The sequence below is a fragment of the Neltuma alba genome, unplaced genomic scaffold (genome assembly GCF_004799145.2).
Source record: "Neltuma alba isolate B1F8T4 unplaced genomic scaffold, ASM479914v2 tig00012259_pilon, whole genome shotgun sequence".
NCBI classification, from domain to species: Eukaryota; Viridiplantae; Streptophyta; class Magnoliopsida; order Fabales; family Fabaceae; genus Neltuma; species Neltuma alba.
The window spans coordinates 89,916-105,040 of record NW_021636785.1 but is presented as its reverse complement, the minus strand read 5'-3'; the positions used below and the strand labels follow the sequence as shown (position 1 = coordinate 105,040).

The window sequence follows — 15,125 nt, the reverse complement described above, 5'->3', positions numbered from 1 at the left end:
ATCCAACCAGGATCAAACCGGTTATATTAAAATAATATAATTAAATTAAAAATAACAAAATACAACAACAATAATAATCACTAATAACAAAATACAAGAAAATACAACAATAGTTTGATTATAACAATAATAAAGTATAACAATATTGAGAATTTTGATATTTATAATTCCTTAATAACTAAAATTAATAATTATTGATACGAAAATTATTATTAAAATTCATTCAAATCCATAATGACCGAGATATTAGGAGCTGAATGAGAAAAATAGGATCAATAACAATATAATTATTCAAATTAATTTATTATCGGTTTTTACTGGTTTCACCAGTTCACTCCCGATTTAACTGGTTTGCTATTGGTTCGACTTGTGACCGGTTCAATACTTAATCCAAACAGGACTATTGGCCAGTTCATCAGTTTTCTGGTTGAATCAACCGGTTTGATTCGGTTTTTTGTTCACTGTAAATAATAATAGGGTGTTGGACTCCCAAATCTGCTATAACATCGCCCATATGGTACCTACAAGTGATATATCGAAGTTGTTGGATTTCGAAAATAAGTGATATAATAAAATCTGCTAAATGAAAAAGATTTAAATGCTCCAAACTTACTTCGAATCTAAATATGAATTTGAGGCATTTTTCAAATTCTGAAAGATCCCTTTGCATAAAATATTGACAGTAGTTGATCTTGGCCTTTAACTCATTCATATCGAAAAGAGCAACATAAAGTTAATTATTAATAATGTTCTTGACTCGTTTATCTAGTGATATTTCATAAAAAGAAAAATGCATTTTTCTGTCATTACAATAGGGTATTCTTATTCCGCTTTTGAGATTAAATTTTTAAAACAATTTTAGAGACACGGTCCGTCACATGAATATGGCGTGTGTATATGCATAGAAATTTGTTCATCAGGTAGTTTGATTCGTCGAATCTTGGTTGATAGCATGAAGTATTATCCTCTTTTGTATTATATATTTGATGTGCTCAGAAATTTCATTTGGCAGTGCCAGATAAATGCGTGGAAGAGGACTTAGAAGTCTGAATGGCATCAACGCATGTGCTGGAAGATCTGAACTGAAGTTAAAATAATCAGAAAAACTTGGCACAATTATGGTAAAAGAAAAGATATTAAATATTTAAAAACTGATTATATATATTTTTTGGCAAAATTTAGATGCCAAGAGAATATGCCTAGGAAATAGCAACCTTTACATGGTGCAATGTATGTTTATCAGATTCAGAAGGCCAATCATAGTGTTGATCTGGATAATAATCATAATCATAAGCTACCAGGCGGCCAGATTATATCTTAGATACCTCTGATTGTTTATTATTTTTGAATTTTTATTTGTAACTTACATTGAAAAACCAAAACAAGTCTACAAGAGAATGACAAAAAAAGAAACTGAAAATTACTAAATCCTAAATTAGGCTTGGTAACAATACTTTATTTGGTGTTGATAATACTGAATTTATAAATAACAACAAATTTTTATTAACATTCTTTATTTGATATTTACAAATTTTTAATTTTTTTGGTTTTTTTTTTTCCTAAAGCATAGGTATCCTCCTGTTGGAGGCAATCCTATTCAAGGCACTATTGAGTATTAAATGCAAACATCTCTCCTAACGGGGATTCGAACACTGATTTATCATGTTGTGAGAAATAAGCTTTTTTTGCTATAACCCTGTTAGTTTTTTTCTTTTGGGTCATTTTTCTTACGTCTAAATAGTCTCCAAATATTTTACATGACATTGAAGGCCTTACAATTAAAAGCCCAATAAGAAGTAGAAGAATCAAAGGGACGAAAAGAGCACTTCAACTTTAATTTGGGACCTTAAAAGCCCATAATATTAGCATGCATAGAGAGGGTCCAGAAGGCCTTAACCTTGTCTATTTATCTGGTCAAAAAACAAAATAACCTTGTCTATTTAGGTCTACATGTGTATGTGTATATATACATATATTTTTTAATTTTCTTAATTGATACATAGGTCTATTTATACATTTAAAACCCATAGAAGCTTGTACACGTGACAAAGTATGAAAATTCACAAAGTTAGCATGACTTAAGTATGAAAGAAGTTTCATGATGTGTCCAGAATGAAAGTCCAATGGTTATTATCAGTTTTTTTTGGGTGTCATTTTAATTATTTTAATTGTATTTTAGTATATTTTCAACCCATCAAATATAGATGAGCATTTCATGTATCTACATGTTTATATCATTAAATTATATAGCATGTTTATATTAATTAGGCTTTTTTCATACTATTTTCGTTCATATTTATTTATGTTTTTAATTAGTGCTAGGTTTGAGATGCAATTATATCATTTTTTTTTTACTATGCGTGCTATTTATATCGAATTTTAGCATGAAGAATAATTTAAGTGTTTAATTGAACTTTGCTTATTATTACTTGGTACGCTTTTTTTTTTTTGGGGGGGGGGGGAGAATACTCGCGGGTTATTCAAGGTTTTCTATCTGTAACGTTCGGTCTTCAATTTCCACTTTGTTGATGATTTTGTGGAGATATGTCAAAGCTTGGAGGGATGATAAAATTTGTGGCAAATGAACCGCCGATTTGAATTTCTTTTGCCAACAACTTTGATACCTGAAAGTAGGTCTTGATCTTTAAAAACTCCTGAAAGTTAACTTACTTAAATTTTTATTTACCAAAAAAAGTTGGGTTTTTTTTGTGCAACATGTTCAGACGCACCGCCTAACATCATCAAAAAGAAAGAGCAAAGATGAAATGTTGAGCAGAAATCTCATGAAACAAGTCTGGGTTGGACCAAAAAATACAACTTAAACATTACTAAAAGAGGTGTTCATGTTTACGGTCGACGACGGTACCTCCTATTGGAGGATTTCTATGCGTTTAAAAACAAAAGTTTGCAGACAGAAGATTTTGAAGACTCTGTTCCTATGTTGATATATCCATGAAAGAGTGTGGATTATGCATAGCTAATAAGATGATCGAAGATATTAAAATATTAAAAGAACAACATACTGTGACAACAAAACAACCAGAAAAGTGATGATCCAATCCAAAAAAGTGTTTGGATGTATATAAAAGTATTTTTCAAAAGTATTTTTTTTTTATAAATCAAGACAAACTCACCTATATATTAACTAAATATATTTTATATACCACAAAATTATGGTTTCAATTTTCATCCAAACATCGTCTTGGTTGACCGGAAAGAACAAGCTATTGGGTTTAGTCCTCCATTTTATGCTGAAGTGCTCTCAAGTCATAATTCATAAAGCAGCGTAACACGGACAAGAAGACACTAATCCGCCATTATCAGTAGTGTCTACGAGCATTGTTTGATCTCTACAAGACGTGGATTGAAGATGAATCTCAACAAAGGCAAGAAACTGGGATTGGTGATCGTGGGAGAAAGTTATCGTTGGTATAAAAAAAGTATGATGATTTTACAGCTGATAAAGAAGCTAAAGCAAACTCTCGAAGATAGTTACCGGGCTAACATCTTAAACTGAGCTCCTAAAAGTAAAAGTAACCTTAAATTCAGCCATTCAAACTCGATTTCAAACACTGTCCTCAACGGGAAATCAACTCGAAACAGATTAACACAGTATAAGCGGGTTAAAAATTAGTCAGCATTTCCGTAAGCTTGGAGGGCCTCGCCAGTTAACCTGCAAATCCTCCATTCCTGCAAGATCTTAGCTCCCATATCCTCATAAAACTGGATGGCATTGACGTTCCAATCAAGCACGACCCACTCCACTCTTCCATACCCCATCTCCACCGCTTGCTTCGCGACCGCCGAAAGCAGCATTTTCCCGAACCCTTTCCTTCTGTAACACTCTCTCACAAACAAATCCTCGATATAGAACCCAGGCTTAGCGAGAAACGTGGAGTAATTGGGAAAGAAGAGCACAAACCCAGCAACCACAACATCATCGCCTTCCGATTTGAACGTCTCTCTCTCCGGATCATCAATCGGAAGGTCCAGATTCACAACACGAACAGACGGTTTGTAGAATGGATTGAAGCTCGATTCAGGGAATGGGTTGGGGGAAACTTCGAGGATGAAGATGGTGAAGGAGTGGAATGGCTGAGAATTGAAGAGAGTGGAGGAGAGAGAGGACTCAGTAGCAGAGAAGAGATGGGTAAGGCGCTCGAACACGGCCATCTGGTGAATGAGCTTGTGGATGTGAGGGACGTCTAGGGGGGTGGCCAGACGCACGCGGGAGAAGAGAGGGCGAGCCACCGGCATTGGCTCTGGCATTGCTTCCACCGGCGCTGGAGTCGGTGGCGGTGGCGGTGCAGCGGCAGCCATTGATGAAAAGATGAGTTGGTATTTGCGCTTGCGGGCAAAAGAAAAGGTTGCAGAGTAGCCGACCGCTCGCACGGTAGGAGAAAGGAGAACGGGCTGGTTCAGGCGGGTAGGGTATTTTAGTTCATCATTTTTACAGGGTGAAATAAATACTACCTCCGCTCCTAATTATAAGATTACAAGAAAGAGTTGACTAATTTAAGAAAATTAAAAAAATAAATTGAGTTAGTTATTTGTCCTAAATAGGTATTATTTTTCTTAAAATATCTTTACTAATCAAGTGTATTGACTAGAAATATAATTATTAGAAGGACTATTTTGAAAAAAATTGAGTAAATATGAGAGATAAAATATATTGAGGTTTTATATTTAGGATCAAAATAAAAATCAAATAGAGTTTTATATTAAGAATAGGAGGTAGTAATTACTAAATAAATAAATAATTTTCCCAACAATTAATAAAAGCCTTTTAGGTGAAAAAGTGAAAATTCTGTACTCAACCGACAACCTCTAGAAGGATCAAGGATCAGCGTTACTCTATCGCGAACTTTCGCTGGGAGGAAGGTGCAGATTCAAAATCTTGCCTAGAATAAATAATAGATTAAAAACTTTCTTTGATCTGATTAAAATTAAGTGTAAAAATTTGATTATTCTTTCTAAATTCGCCTTGAAGTAAATGAAATTCCATTTTTTTCAATTTCAATTAAATGTCACCATTTATGAGAAGCATTTCAAGGAAAAATATTTTAATTATTCCTAAAGCTTTGTAATGAGACATTGATACTTATAATTGAAAACACCACAACACTGAACAAAAATTATTCTTACAATTGAGGATGGAGGTAATGCTTTTATTTGGCTCAGTTACCAGCTATCATAACCAAAAATTTTGCATGCATCGTTCAAAAATAACCAAAAGGGAAGGGTCCCCAATGAGATGATGCTCCATTGTTAATAAATTCATAAACTCAGGAATAAGGTTATTTAAGGTTGAGATGAATCAAGTGTAGCAATATCAAGTTCTGTTTCCAACGTTGGCACGCTCGTTATTGAAGATGACTAACCAAAAATCTCAGACCTCTGCGAAATTTGCATGCAATAGTCTTTACATGCTGACTCACAAGCCGTTATAGTGGCACCCTGCTCTTTCATGCAAACTGGCATGCATTGCTCTTTACAGTCAAATTCGACCTCGCCGCCGTCTCCGACATTGGCCATTGTAACCAGCAAGCATACCACAAAGAAAGCTCTGGTTTTTTTGAAGGCCATTGGTACAAAACATCATTTTCTCCGTGTGAGTACGAGGATATGGGTATGTGAGGATGAAGGGTGGCAAAAGCATAGATGCTGGTCCTCAAGTTTTCAATTGGCGATGAGTAAATCTCGGTGGAAATGTGAGGCTGATTTGGGCTCATCTTAGTTCTGTGAATAGGTTCATATTTTTCCTAATAGAACTTATAACCGAACAACTTCATGAATAATATAGTTAGTTATAAAACATATAACCAATTTAATGAATATTTGCATAGACTCTAGAAACCAAATTATATTCTATTCTGCATTTTTCTGCAAAAATTTGAAAGAGTTATTGAATGACTGTATCAGCAGTTAATAAAGAGTCGATCATCAAATTCAACATCTCATTTAAAGTCATTCATTCTGTTTTTTTTTTTTTTTAAATTTTCCTTTGGCTTCCTTTGATTTCATAAGTCGCCTAAAATATCATCTGGGCAATTAAGCCGGCCCAGGTTTCATGCCTTTGTGTGGAGGAACAGAGAGGCCTGTGATGTAGGGGCAAGCATTCTTACTCCTGGGAGCATTTGTTGATTTTTAATAAAGAGATTAAAGACAGTGCCGTATGATTGCTTCAAGTCCATGCTTCTTAGTCAAGCCCATTTCAGTTGCTAGCCAGCCTACGGGAGAACAATGTTAAAGGACTCAACTTTCACTATCAGAAAACTTGCCAACAGTTTCGAAGCCTTATCTAAATGCTTCTGTGTGTGCCTCATTGATATGGAATAACATATGGGAGGCCTTGATTCTTGAGGATTTGTAGGACAAGCATTAATAAGTGTCGACCATGTTGGCTGTTATTCATGAAAGTGGGCCATTTAGTCTCACAAATTATTTGTTGATCTTTGATAAAGACATCAAAGACCTTATCATGTGATCTTCTGATGCCCGTGTCTTTAGCATTTTGAAGCCTCAAATACTTGTCATGAAGTCCTTTGAAATCATTCACTTATTCTTCACCACATAGAAATTGAAAACGATAGGTTCCTGCTTGCCTGCCCTTCAAACAAGTCTAAGACAACATGTGACCACTTCTGACTTATGAACTATTGTCTGCCAATAGGCCCCAGCGTGATCACACATCCAATGGATTTCCCACATACACTTTCTTCTATATATACTGATTTTTGCAGGCATTCTGAAGCAACACAAATCTTTCACATCCTCAAGCATCAAAACTCAGAGCTTTTCTCCTTATACGCACAGCCGTTTTATTCCCTTCTCAGCCTAACATAAAGCAATGGGTTTCCGCTTACCTGGCATTAGAAGGGCTTCCTTTTCAGCAAACCTTACATCTTCAAAATGCGGTGAGGTGCCAAAAGGCTATCTTGCAGTGTATGCTGGAGAGAAAATGAAGAGATTTGTGATTCCCATAGCATACTTGAACCAACCTTCCTTCCAAGACTTGCTGAGCCAAGCTGAAGAAGAATTTGGTTATGATCATCCTATGGGTGGCCTCACGATTCATTGCGCTGAAGATGCTTTTGAGAATATAATTTCTCGCTTGAATAGGTGCTAACAAGCTATTGTTTAGATTAGATTGACAGCTCTATGATCACTGACAAGTCAACGCAATTTTGTAAAGTGGGAAAGTTCTTATGATGTATAGGATTTTTCTGATTGTTCTTGGAAAGGGAGAACACTCATCTGAATATGAAATCGTTATGCAAGTTTCCATAATTTTCCCCTCAAATCTCATCCAATTCTTGCATTAAAGGTATTACAAAAAATTGTCGACGAAAAGCTGCTCTTTTTCATTACAAAAAATTGTCTCCTTTGCTTTCTACATTTTGGGATGGTTGAATTGCTCATGCATAGCTTTTGTTTATTAGAATCCAAACAATGATTGCAGCAAATCCGAGAACATTCTTTATAATACATAAAAGAAAAGAGTTAAATGGTTTGTACTTCATAACCTAATATGATAATAAAAACTAAAAAGTATAATTTCTCTCCTCCTCAGTAATTTAGTATAATAAGGATGATCTAACATCAATCGGAAATAAATAAATCAACTTTCTTTTGTTGTTGCTTTGCTTGAGAAATTTTGGACCAACCGTCTTTGCTGTATTTGGGCCACTAAATAAAATCACATGCGACAAGAGATCATCTTTCATCCAAAAAATGCAGACATGATGAGAGCTCAAGTTTATGTAGAAATCTGCAAATAACAGATAATTGCTTCATTTAGCCACAGCCACTTTTTCTGAATTTCATAGTATGCGGTTCACTTGTTTCCACATATCAGCACCATATAGAACTCAAATAATTGGTTCGTAATCTCTCCATTCTTACATGCTAAATGATACTAATGATACTTCAAATCTTTTAGTAAAGCATCATCATCTAGTATCACATGAGCTTGTTATAACTTACTGGCCGTGTATTCTGACATAAACCCAAATGATATTTCAATCCCCAAATTCATTAATATATTTCCTTTTGTATTATTATTCCTGTGAAACAAAATCTAAGGTTTTGAGTCTCTATCACTTCAAACTTTTAGGCCTTGAACTATCTACTATGTGAAAGAGTTTACAGCTCTGCTACGATAAGCTATTGATTGTAGAAGCAGTATCTACTAGCAGATTACGTTACATGATTTAAGGATGAATCGAAGTGATGTTAGAGCATGCTGGAAACCTAAGACGGTGGTCATTCAATTGCATCAACAATAACTGGTTTCAAAGCTTGACATGTCTATTGCAATTTCATCTTCAAATAATAACACAAGAAGTTGGTGCTGAGGCCTCTCTAGGATTTCAAATAAATTCTTGTTCAGGTGAAAGAAGTGTTTGAGCAACTTGACAAATTCACAGTGTAGAAATTAAAAGAGATCATAACCTTACAAAAACAAATATATTGAGTTATTATTTATCAATGTTCAACTGCTTAATACTGCTAAGGTTCAGAGCTCAAAGATAATTGATTGGGAAACAAGAGATAATCAAAGTCACCACTTATATATTTCTCATTGACTTCGGTCACTTTTCCTCCCCAAGAGGGGGGGGGGGGAAGTTCTTTACACCATAAGAATTTGCTTACACTACAAAATTGTTTTGACTAATCACTAATCCATGTCAGACATAAATGAAACTTAAACTATAACTTGTCAACAGCCGTATAAGCAGGACGTTATATTCTCAAACACATCTTCAGTGCAGGGAATTGTGAGGCCACCCATTGGATGATCATAACCAAACTCTTCCTCAGCTTGATTCAGCAAATCTTGAAATGCAGGTTGGCTCAAATATGATATGGGAATCACAAACCTCTTCATTTTCTCTCCAACATAGACTGCAAGAAAGCCCTTTGGCACATCGACTCCTTTTGAAGACGCAAAGTTTCTTGAAAATGAAGAAGCCCTTCTAATTGCAGGTAGACGAAAGCCCATTTTTTTCAGAGGAGAAGGTCTCAAAAAGCTTTCTGTATAAAGGAAGGCTTTGAGTTCTGACGCTTTAGGATGGAGATATCTGTGGTTCTTCTGAATGCTTGAACCCTTAAGTATATATAGATGAAAGGGCATGTAGAAAACCATTGTCTAGTGACGAGACTAGATACTATTGGCAGACAGGGGCTCGAAACTCACAAAAGGCCACATGATGTTGTCTCTAAGGTCTTTCTCAAGGGCTAAATGGTACCCTACAAACAATAAAGCCAATGTGTTTGATCAAATTAAGTACATGACTTGTTGGTCAGTATGAGCCGCAATTTAATGTCCACCAACTTGTAAGCACCTCCTCGTGAGAGTGCTCAAGAAGTCGAGAGTTTTTTCTACCAACCAATGGGGCCAAACCTCATGCACTTTCACAAGGTGTTGCTTAAAAATTTCATTAAAAAAAGGTGATGTTAGAGCATGTTGGAAACACAAGAGGTCGGTCATTCAATGGGATAAACAATAATTGGTTTCAAAGCTTTACATATCTCTTGCTATTTAATTTTCAAATAATAACTTCGTTTTCATATCTTCTCTGGCTGGGGCATGCTTTCCCAACCATCAGGTCACCTTTTCACAAGGACTTCAGAGACAAAGCCATGTGATCTCTTAAGTTTCCTATTCCTTCAGTAGAACCCACTGACTTTGCCACTCACCGATCAGTTTCACAAGACTAGTTTCCTAAAGGCCCACTTTTCTATATGTGCTATTTATCACTGCATGCAAAAGCCAAAAAAGTTAGTTTCTATCCTGAGCATTGGAATTGAGATATGCATAACTAAGAAATGAATAAATAATTTCCAAATCATCCACCAGTATTTACACACGTTACATTTCACAAATTAGATAAGTCTACCTTACATTTGCCATAATTGCTGTCGTACTCTACTATTTGAAGTATTAATATGTGTAATTCACTTATAAAATTCAACATATCTCGAATGCAGTTATGATAAACTATATCATAATTATTTTGCAAGGAACAGGGGCAAGCATTCTCACTTCTCTGCTGACTTTTCATTAAGAGATAGAAGACAGTATCATGTGATGCTTCATGGCCATGCTTCTTAGTTACGGATCATTTTTAATCGCCTACTATTTCTAGGCCTTCTCTGAATCTTCTGGTCCATGTTAACAGTTTCCCAATCAATAAGAAAATAAAATACGGAAAGTCCTGGCTCCTGAAGATGTCTATCATGAAAGTGGGCCATTTAGTCTCACAAATTTTATGATCTTTGAAAAAGACATAAAAGACAGCATCGTGTGATCTTCTATGCTTATGTCTCTAGCATTTTTTAAGTCTCCAATACTTCTCATAAAATCCTTTGAAATCATTCACGTACTCTTCACCAAATAGCAATTCAAAACAATAGGATTCTGTTTTTCTAGGTCTTCAAATAATCCAAGTCAACAGCATGTGACCTCTTTGTGAGTTTTGAGCTCTCGTCTTCCAATAGGCCCCGCTTCATCAATCATCCTAGTAACCAACTATTTCCTCCTCATCCTTTTAGCTATATATACTCATATTTGCAAACATTCAGAAGCAACAAAAAATTTTCCCACACTAAAGCATCAAAAGAAAAGGCTTCCTGCTCATAGAAATATGGGTTTCCGTTTACTTGGAACCAGAAAGGCTTTCTTTTCATCAAATCTTGCATCTTTAAAAGGAGTCAACGTGCCAAAGGGCTACCTTGCAGTTTATGTTGGGGGAAAAATGAAGAGGTTCACGATTCCTGTGGCATGCTTGAGCCAACCTTCATTTCAAGACTTGCTCAGTCAAGCTGAAGAAGAGTTTGGTTATGACCATCCAATGGGTGGCCTCACAATTCCTTGCACAGAAGAGTCCTTTGAGAATGTAATCTCAGGCTTGAATGAGTGTTGACAAGCTATTGTTTAGATAGGATCAACAGCTTGGTGATAGGTCAACAGAATTTTGTAAAGTAGGCAAATTCTTGCAGTATATAAAGAATTTTTTTTTTCCTTTCCATCAATGGGAAACGAAATTACTCATCTGAATGTGAATTTTATGAACAGAGTTTATATCAGATTTTGTTATTTTCCCCTTAAATCTAATTCAATTTTTAACTACAAACGTATTGATGAATGATAACAGAACTGAAGAAACTATTCCTTTTCATAAAATTATGGCCTTTTTCATAAACTACTCCTGAGAACCAGTGAATAGTTTGATTGGGATCTCAAGCCGTTTGTAGAGAGATGAAATTTGCAAAGTACTACGTAGGTATCTAAAAGTTTTTCAAGAAAATTGCACGCAAATCAAAAGAAACAATAAATATGCAATAGCTTTGTCTTAGTTCTTATATATCTATTGATGGCTGATGATACTATTTCAAAAAATAAAAGAAAAAATTTTATTTAAAGAAGGATTTATAATCGGATAGACAACTGGAGATACAGGAAAAGCTTAAAAGAGGACCTGGTAATTGGACCCTATAGAACATAATAATGTAAATAAGATTTCCAAACTCTTTGCGTATGATATAAACAGAATAACACACTATCTACATGATCATACAAGTTATGAAGTGCTGATAAATGGAAACAAATGTACCAAATATCCTGAAATCCAGAAAGGAGTGGCTCTAGCTTAATATGGAAGTTATATGTTATTTACTGGTTTCTGGTTTCAGATGAGATTGTATCCTTTCATGGATGAAATAAGATCTTATCATGTCAGCTTTACTTAACAGTTTTGAATTACAACGCAATAATTAGAGTTGGCACATAAAGATCTCAGGGAAAAATTAAAGTATGGTAGATTCTTTTAAATGTGACTACTTTCATTGCTCCCTTCATAGAACAAAAGTACTTGGCAGAGAAAAGAAGTTGTATTCCACAATTTTCACCATAATGTTAGGGTATGAAATACCAAAAAAATAGTCTAATAATTTTTTTTATTTTGTATTCCTATTGAGATTGAGAGTATTCTACACTCTACCTGTCCTTTAATGCATAAGTCTCTTTAGAATTCCAAGTAAAATCTTGTTTACTTGAGAGACATATTTTAGCAACTTGACAAATCTCAAGTGTAGAAATTAAAAGAGATCATAAACTTGTGAAAAATGAGAGTATTGAGTTATTATTCAACAATTTTTAACTTCCTAATTCCACCAATATTTATAGATCCGAGATGTTTGTTTGGAAAAGCAGATATAATTGAAGACACAGTTTATACATTTCTCATTGAAATGGTCACTTTTCCTCCCCAAGAATGGTAGGAAAAATCTTTACATTACAAGAATTTGTTTACACTACAACATTGTTTTGACTAATCACTAGTCTATGTTAGTCATAATTGAAATCAAAACAATAAATTGTCAGCAGCCATTCAAGCATGAAGTTACGTTCTCAAAGGACTCTTCAGTGCAAGGAATTGTGAGGCCACCCATTGGATGATCATAACCAAATTCTTCCTCTGCTTGACTCAGCAAATCTTGAAATGCAGGTTGGTTCAGGTATGCTATGGGAATCACAAATCTCTTCATTTTCTCTCCAACATAGACTGCAAGAAAGCCTTTTGGCACGTCGACTCCTTTTGAAGATGCAAGGTTTCTTGAAAATGAAGAGGCCCTTCTGACTCCGGGTAGCCGAAAACCCATTGTTTTATAAGAACAGAAAAGTTTCTGTAACCTTGTGGATAAAGGAAGGCTTTGTGGCTGATTGCTTCAGGATGGAGTTTTCCGTGGTAAATCTAAACTCTTGAACCCATGGGTATATATAGATGAAATGGTATGTAGAAAACCACTATCTACGTATGATACAAAATGCTATAGTTAGACAGGGGCTCAAAGTTCACAAGAGGTCACATGGTGTTGTCTCTTTATGGTCTTTCTCAAGGACCAACTTGTACGCTACAAAGAATACAGTTGATGTGTTTGATCAGATTAATAACACAATTTCTAGTCAGTATGAACCACAATACAATGTTCATCAACTTGCAAGCACCTGCTCGTGAGCGTGCTATAAGTTTGGTCCCACTGTTAGGCTAGCATTCACATCATTTACCAAATATATGGATGCAATTATTGCAAAGAGTTTTTTCTGCCAACCAATGGGGCCAAACTTCATGTATCTCAACAGGTGCTGCTTCAAATTTAACAGACATCAAACTGTGGTTCTTATTAGCTAGAAATCTTGCAATTAATATCAGTTTCTCTCTTCCTTCCATACCATCAATTTTATCTCATGACAACAGCATGTGAACTCTTGTGAGTTCTCAAGGTCGTGTTTAACAATAGGCCCCACTTCATCAATCATCCAATTACCAAACTGTTTCCTGCATATCATTTTATCTATATATACTGATTTTCGCTGGCACTCAGAAGCAACACAAATATTTGCCATCCTGAAACATCACAACACAAAAGCTTTGTCTTCCCAAAAAAGAAAAAGAAACAATGGGTTTTCGTTTACCTGGAATCAGAAAGGCTTCCTTTTCATCAAATCTTGCATCTTCAAAAGGAGTCAATGTTCCAAAGGGCTATCTTGCAGTTTATGTTGGGGACAAAATGAAGAGGTTTGTGATTCCTGTAGCATACTTGAATCAACCTTCATTTCAACGGTTGCTAAGTCAAGCTGAAGAAGAGTTTGGTTATGAGCATCCACTGGGTGGCCTCACAATTCCCTGCACAGAAGAGTCCTTTGAGAATATAATTTCTGGGTTGAATGAGTGTTGACAAGCCATTGTTTAGATAGGGCTAACAAGTTAGTGATTAGTCAAGAGAGTTTTGCAAAGTAGGCAAGTTCTTGTGGTGTAGAGATTTTTTTTTCCCTACCATCAATGGGAAGGGAAATTACTCATCAGAATGTGAATTTTATGAACAGAGGTAATAGTAGATATTGTTATTTCCCCTTAAATCTAATTCAACTGTTAACTTAAAATGTACATATGATCCATAACAGAGCTAAATAAGCTATTCCTTTTCATATAATAATGGCCTCTTTTGTAAACTATTCCGCAAAAACAGTGAGTACTCCTCCAGTCCTTAATATAACACTCATTTAACTAATTTGATTAGATTAAAGAAGTTAGATAAGTTAGTTAATTATAAGAAATATGACACGTTTTTCCTAAAACACCATAATCATCTTTTTTAATACCCCCTCTCCCTCTTATACTTGATTATGGTTGAGAGAGTATTCATAAGGGTAATTTAGAGAAAATTAATAAATATGAGAAATAGATCTTATATTTATGATCAAAAACTAATTCAACAATTGGGTCATATATTAAGGACTGTACGAATAATTTAATTGGGATCTCAAGGCTTTTGCATAGAGACGAATTTAGCTAAGCATTAGGCAAGTATCTAAAATTTTTTCACGAAAATTGCTCGCAAATCAAAATAGACTAAATATACTTCAGCTTTGTTTTAGCTTTTATATATATTGAACTTTGATAACGTTGTTTCAGAAAATATAAGAAAAATTTTATTAAAAAAGGATTTATAATTGGATAGATGATGAGAGATACAAGAAAAGCTGAAAACAGAACCTCGTAACAAGACCCTGTAAAGCGTAATTATGCAAATAAGATTTCCAAACTCTTTGCGTATGATATAAAAAGAATACCACACTGTCTCCGTGATCATAAGTTATGAAGTGCTGATACTTGGAAAAAATGTATTCTTCCAGTCCTAAATGTAAGACACATTTTGTAGGGTATGGATCTTACATTTAGGACTGGAGGAGTACCACACATCCTGAAATCCAGAAACAAGTGGCTGTAGCTTGATATGGAACTTACATGTAATTTACTGCTTTCTGGTTTGAGATCAGATTATATCCTTCTTTCATGGGTCCAATAAGATGTTATTATGTCAGATTTACCTAACAGTTTTGAATTCCAACGCACTAATTAGATTTGACCCATAAAGATCTCAAAGAAAATATTATTAAAGCATGGTAGATTCTTTTAAATGCGATTAATTTCATCACTTCCTTCATTGAATAAAAGTACTTAGTACAGAAGTGAAATAGTATTTCGTAGTTTTTCCCATAATGCTTGGGTATGATACACAAAAAATATTTCTTAGTCTAATGATTGTTTTCTGCATTC

At 34.8% G+C, this 15,125-nt stretch overlaps 5 protein-coding genes across 5 annotated transcripts; 2 read left to right on the top strand and 3 right to left on the bottom strand.

Annotated features, from left to right (window-relative positions):
• Positions 1-3,391: 3,391 nt before the first annotated feature.
• On the bottom strand, positions 3,392-4,385 carry LOC114725614 (probable acetyltransferase NATA1-like). Its single transcript, XM_028912141.1, has one exon. It carries the CDS (start codon positions 4,318-4,320, stop codon positions 3,631-3,633), a length of 690 nt encoding a protein of 229 aa, XP_028767974.1. The 5' UTR covers positions 4,321-4,385; the 3' UTR covers positions 3,392-3,630.
• Positions 4,386-6,850: 2,465 nt separating this feature from the next.
• LOC114725621 (auxin-induced protein 15A-like) lies at positions 6,851-7,129 on the top strand. Its single transcript, XM_028912149.1, has one exon. It carries the CDS (start codon positions 6,851-6,853, stop codon positions 7,127-7,129), a length of 279 nt encoding a protein of 92 aa, XP_028767982.1.
• A 1,395-nt stretch (positions 7,130-8,524) lies between these two features.
• Positions 8,525-9,033, bottom strand: LOC114725620 (auxin-induced protein 15A-like). The gene has a single exon (XM_028912148.1). It carries the CDS (start codon positions 9,002-9,004, stop codon positions 8,723-8,725), a length of 282 nt encoding a protein of 93 aa, XP_028767981.1. The 5' UTR covers positions 9,005-9,033; the 3' UTR covers positions 8,525-8,722.
• A 3,238-nt stretch (positions 9,034-12,271) lies between these two features.
• On the bottom strand, positions 12,272-12,666 carry LOC114725619 (auxin-induced protein 15A-like). The gene has a single exon (XM_028912146.1). It carries the CDS (start codon positions 12,664-12,666, stop codon positions 12,385-12,387), a length of 282 nt encoding a protein of 93 aa, XP_028767979.1. The 3' UTR covers positions 12,272-12,384.
• A 798-nt stretch (positions 12,667-13,464) lies between these two features.
• On the top strand, positions 13,465-13,743 carry LOC114725623 (auxin-induced protein 6B-like). The gene has a single exon (XM_028912151.1). The coding sequence runs from the start codon at positions 13,465-13,467 to the stop codon at positions 13,741-13,743; it is 279 nt and encodes a 92-aa protein (XP_028767984.1).
• Positions 13,744-15,125: the final 1,382 nt, after the last annotated feature.

Coding starts and splice junctions, on each gene's coding strand:
- LOC114725623 (XM_028912151.1), top strand. CDS start 13,465: ATGGGTTTTCGTTTACCTGGAATCAGAAAGGCTTCCTTTTCATCAAAT.
- LOC114725620 (XM_028912148.1), bottom strand. CDS start 9,004: ATGGGCTTTCGTCTACCTGCAATTAGAAGGGCTTCTTCATTTTCAAGA.
- LOC114725619 (XM_028912146.1), bottom strand. CDS start 12,666: ATGGGTTTTCGGCTACCCGGAGTCAGAAGGGCCTCTTCATTTTCAAGA.
- LOC114725614 (XM_028912141.1), bottom strand. CDS start 4,320: ATGGCTGCCGCTGCACCGCCACCGCCACCGACTCCAGCGCCGGTGGAA.
- LOC114725621 (XM_028912149.1), top strand. CDS start 6,851: ATGGGTTTCCGCTTACCTGGCATTAGAAGGGCTTCCTTTTCAGCAAAC.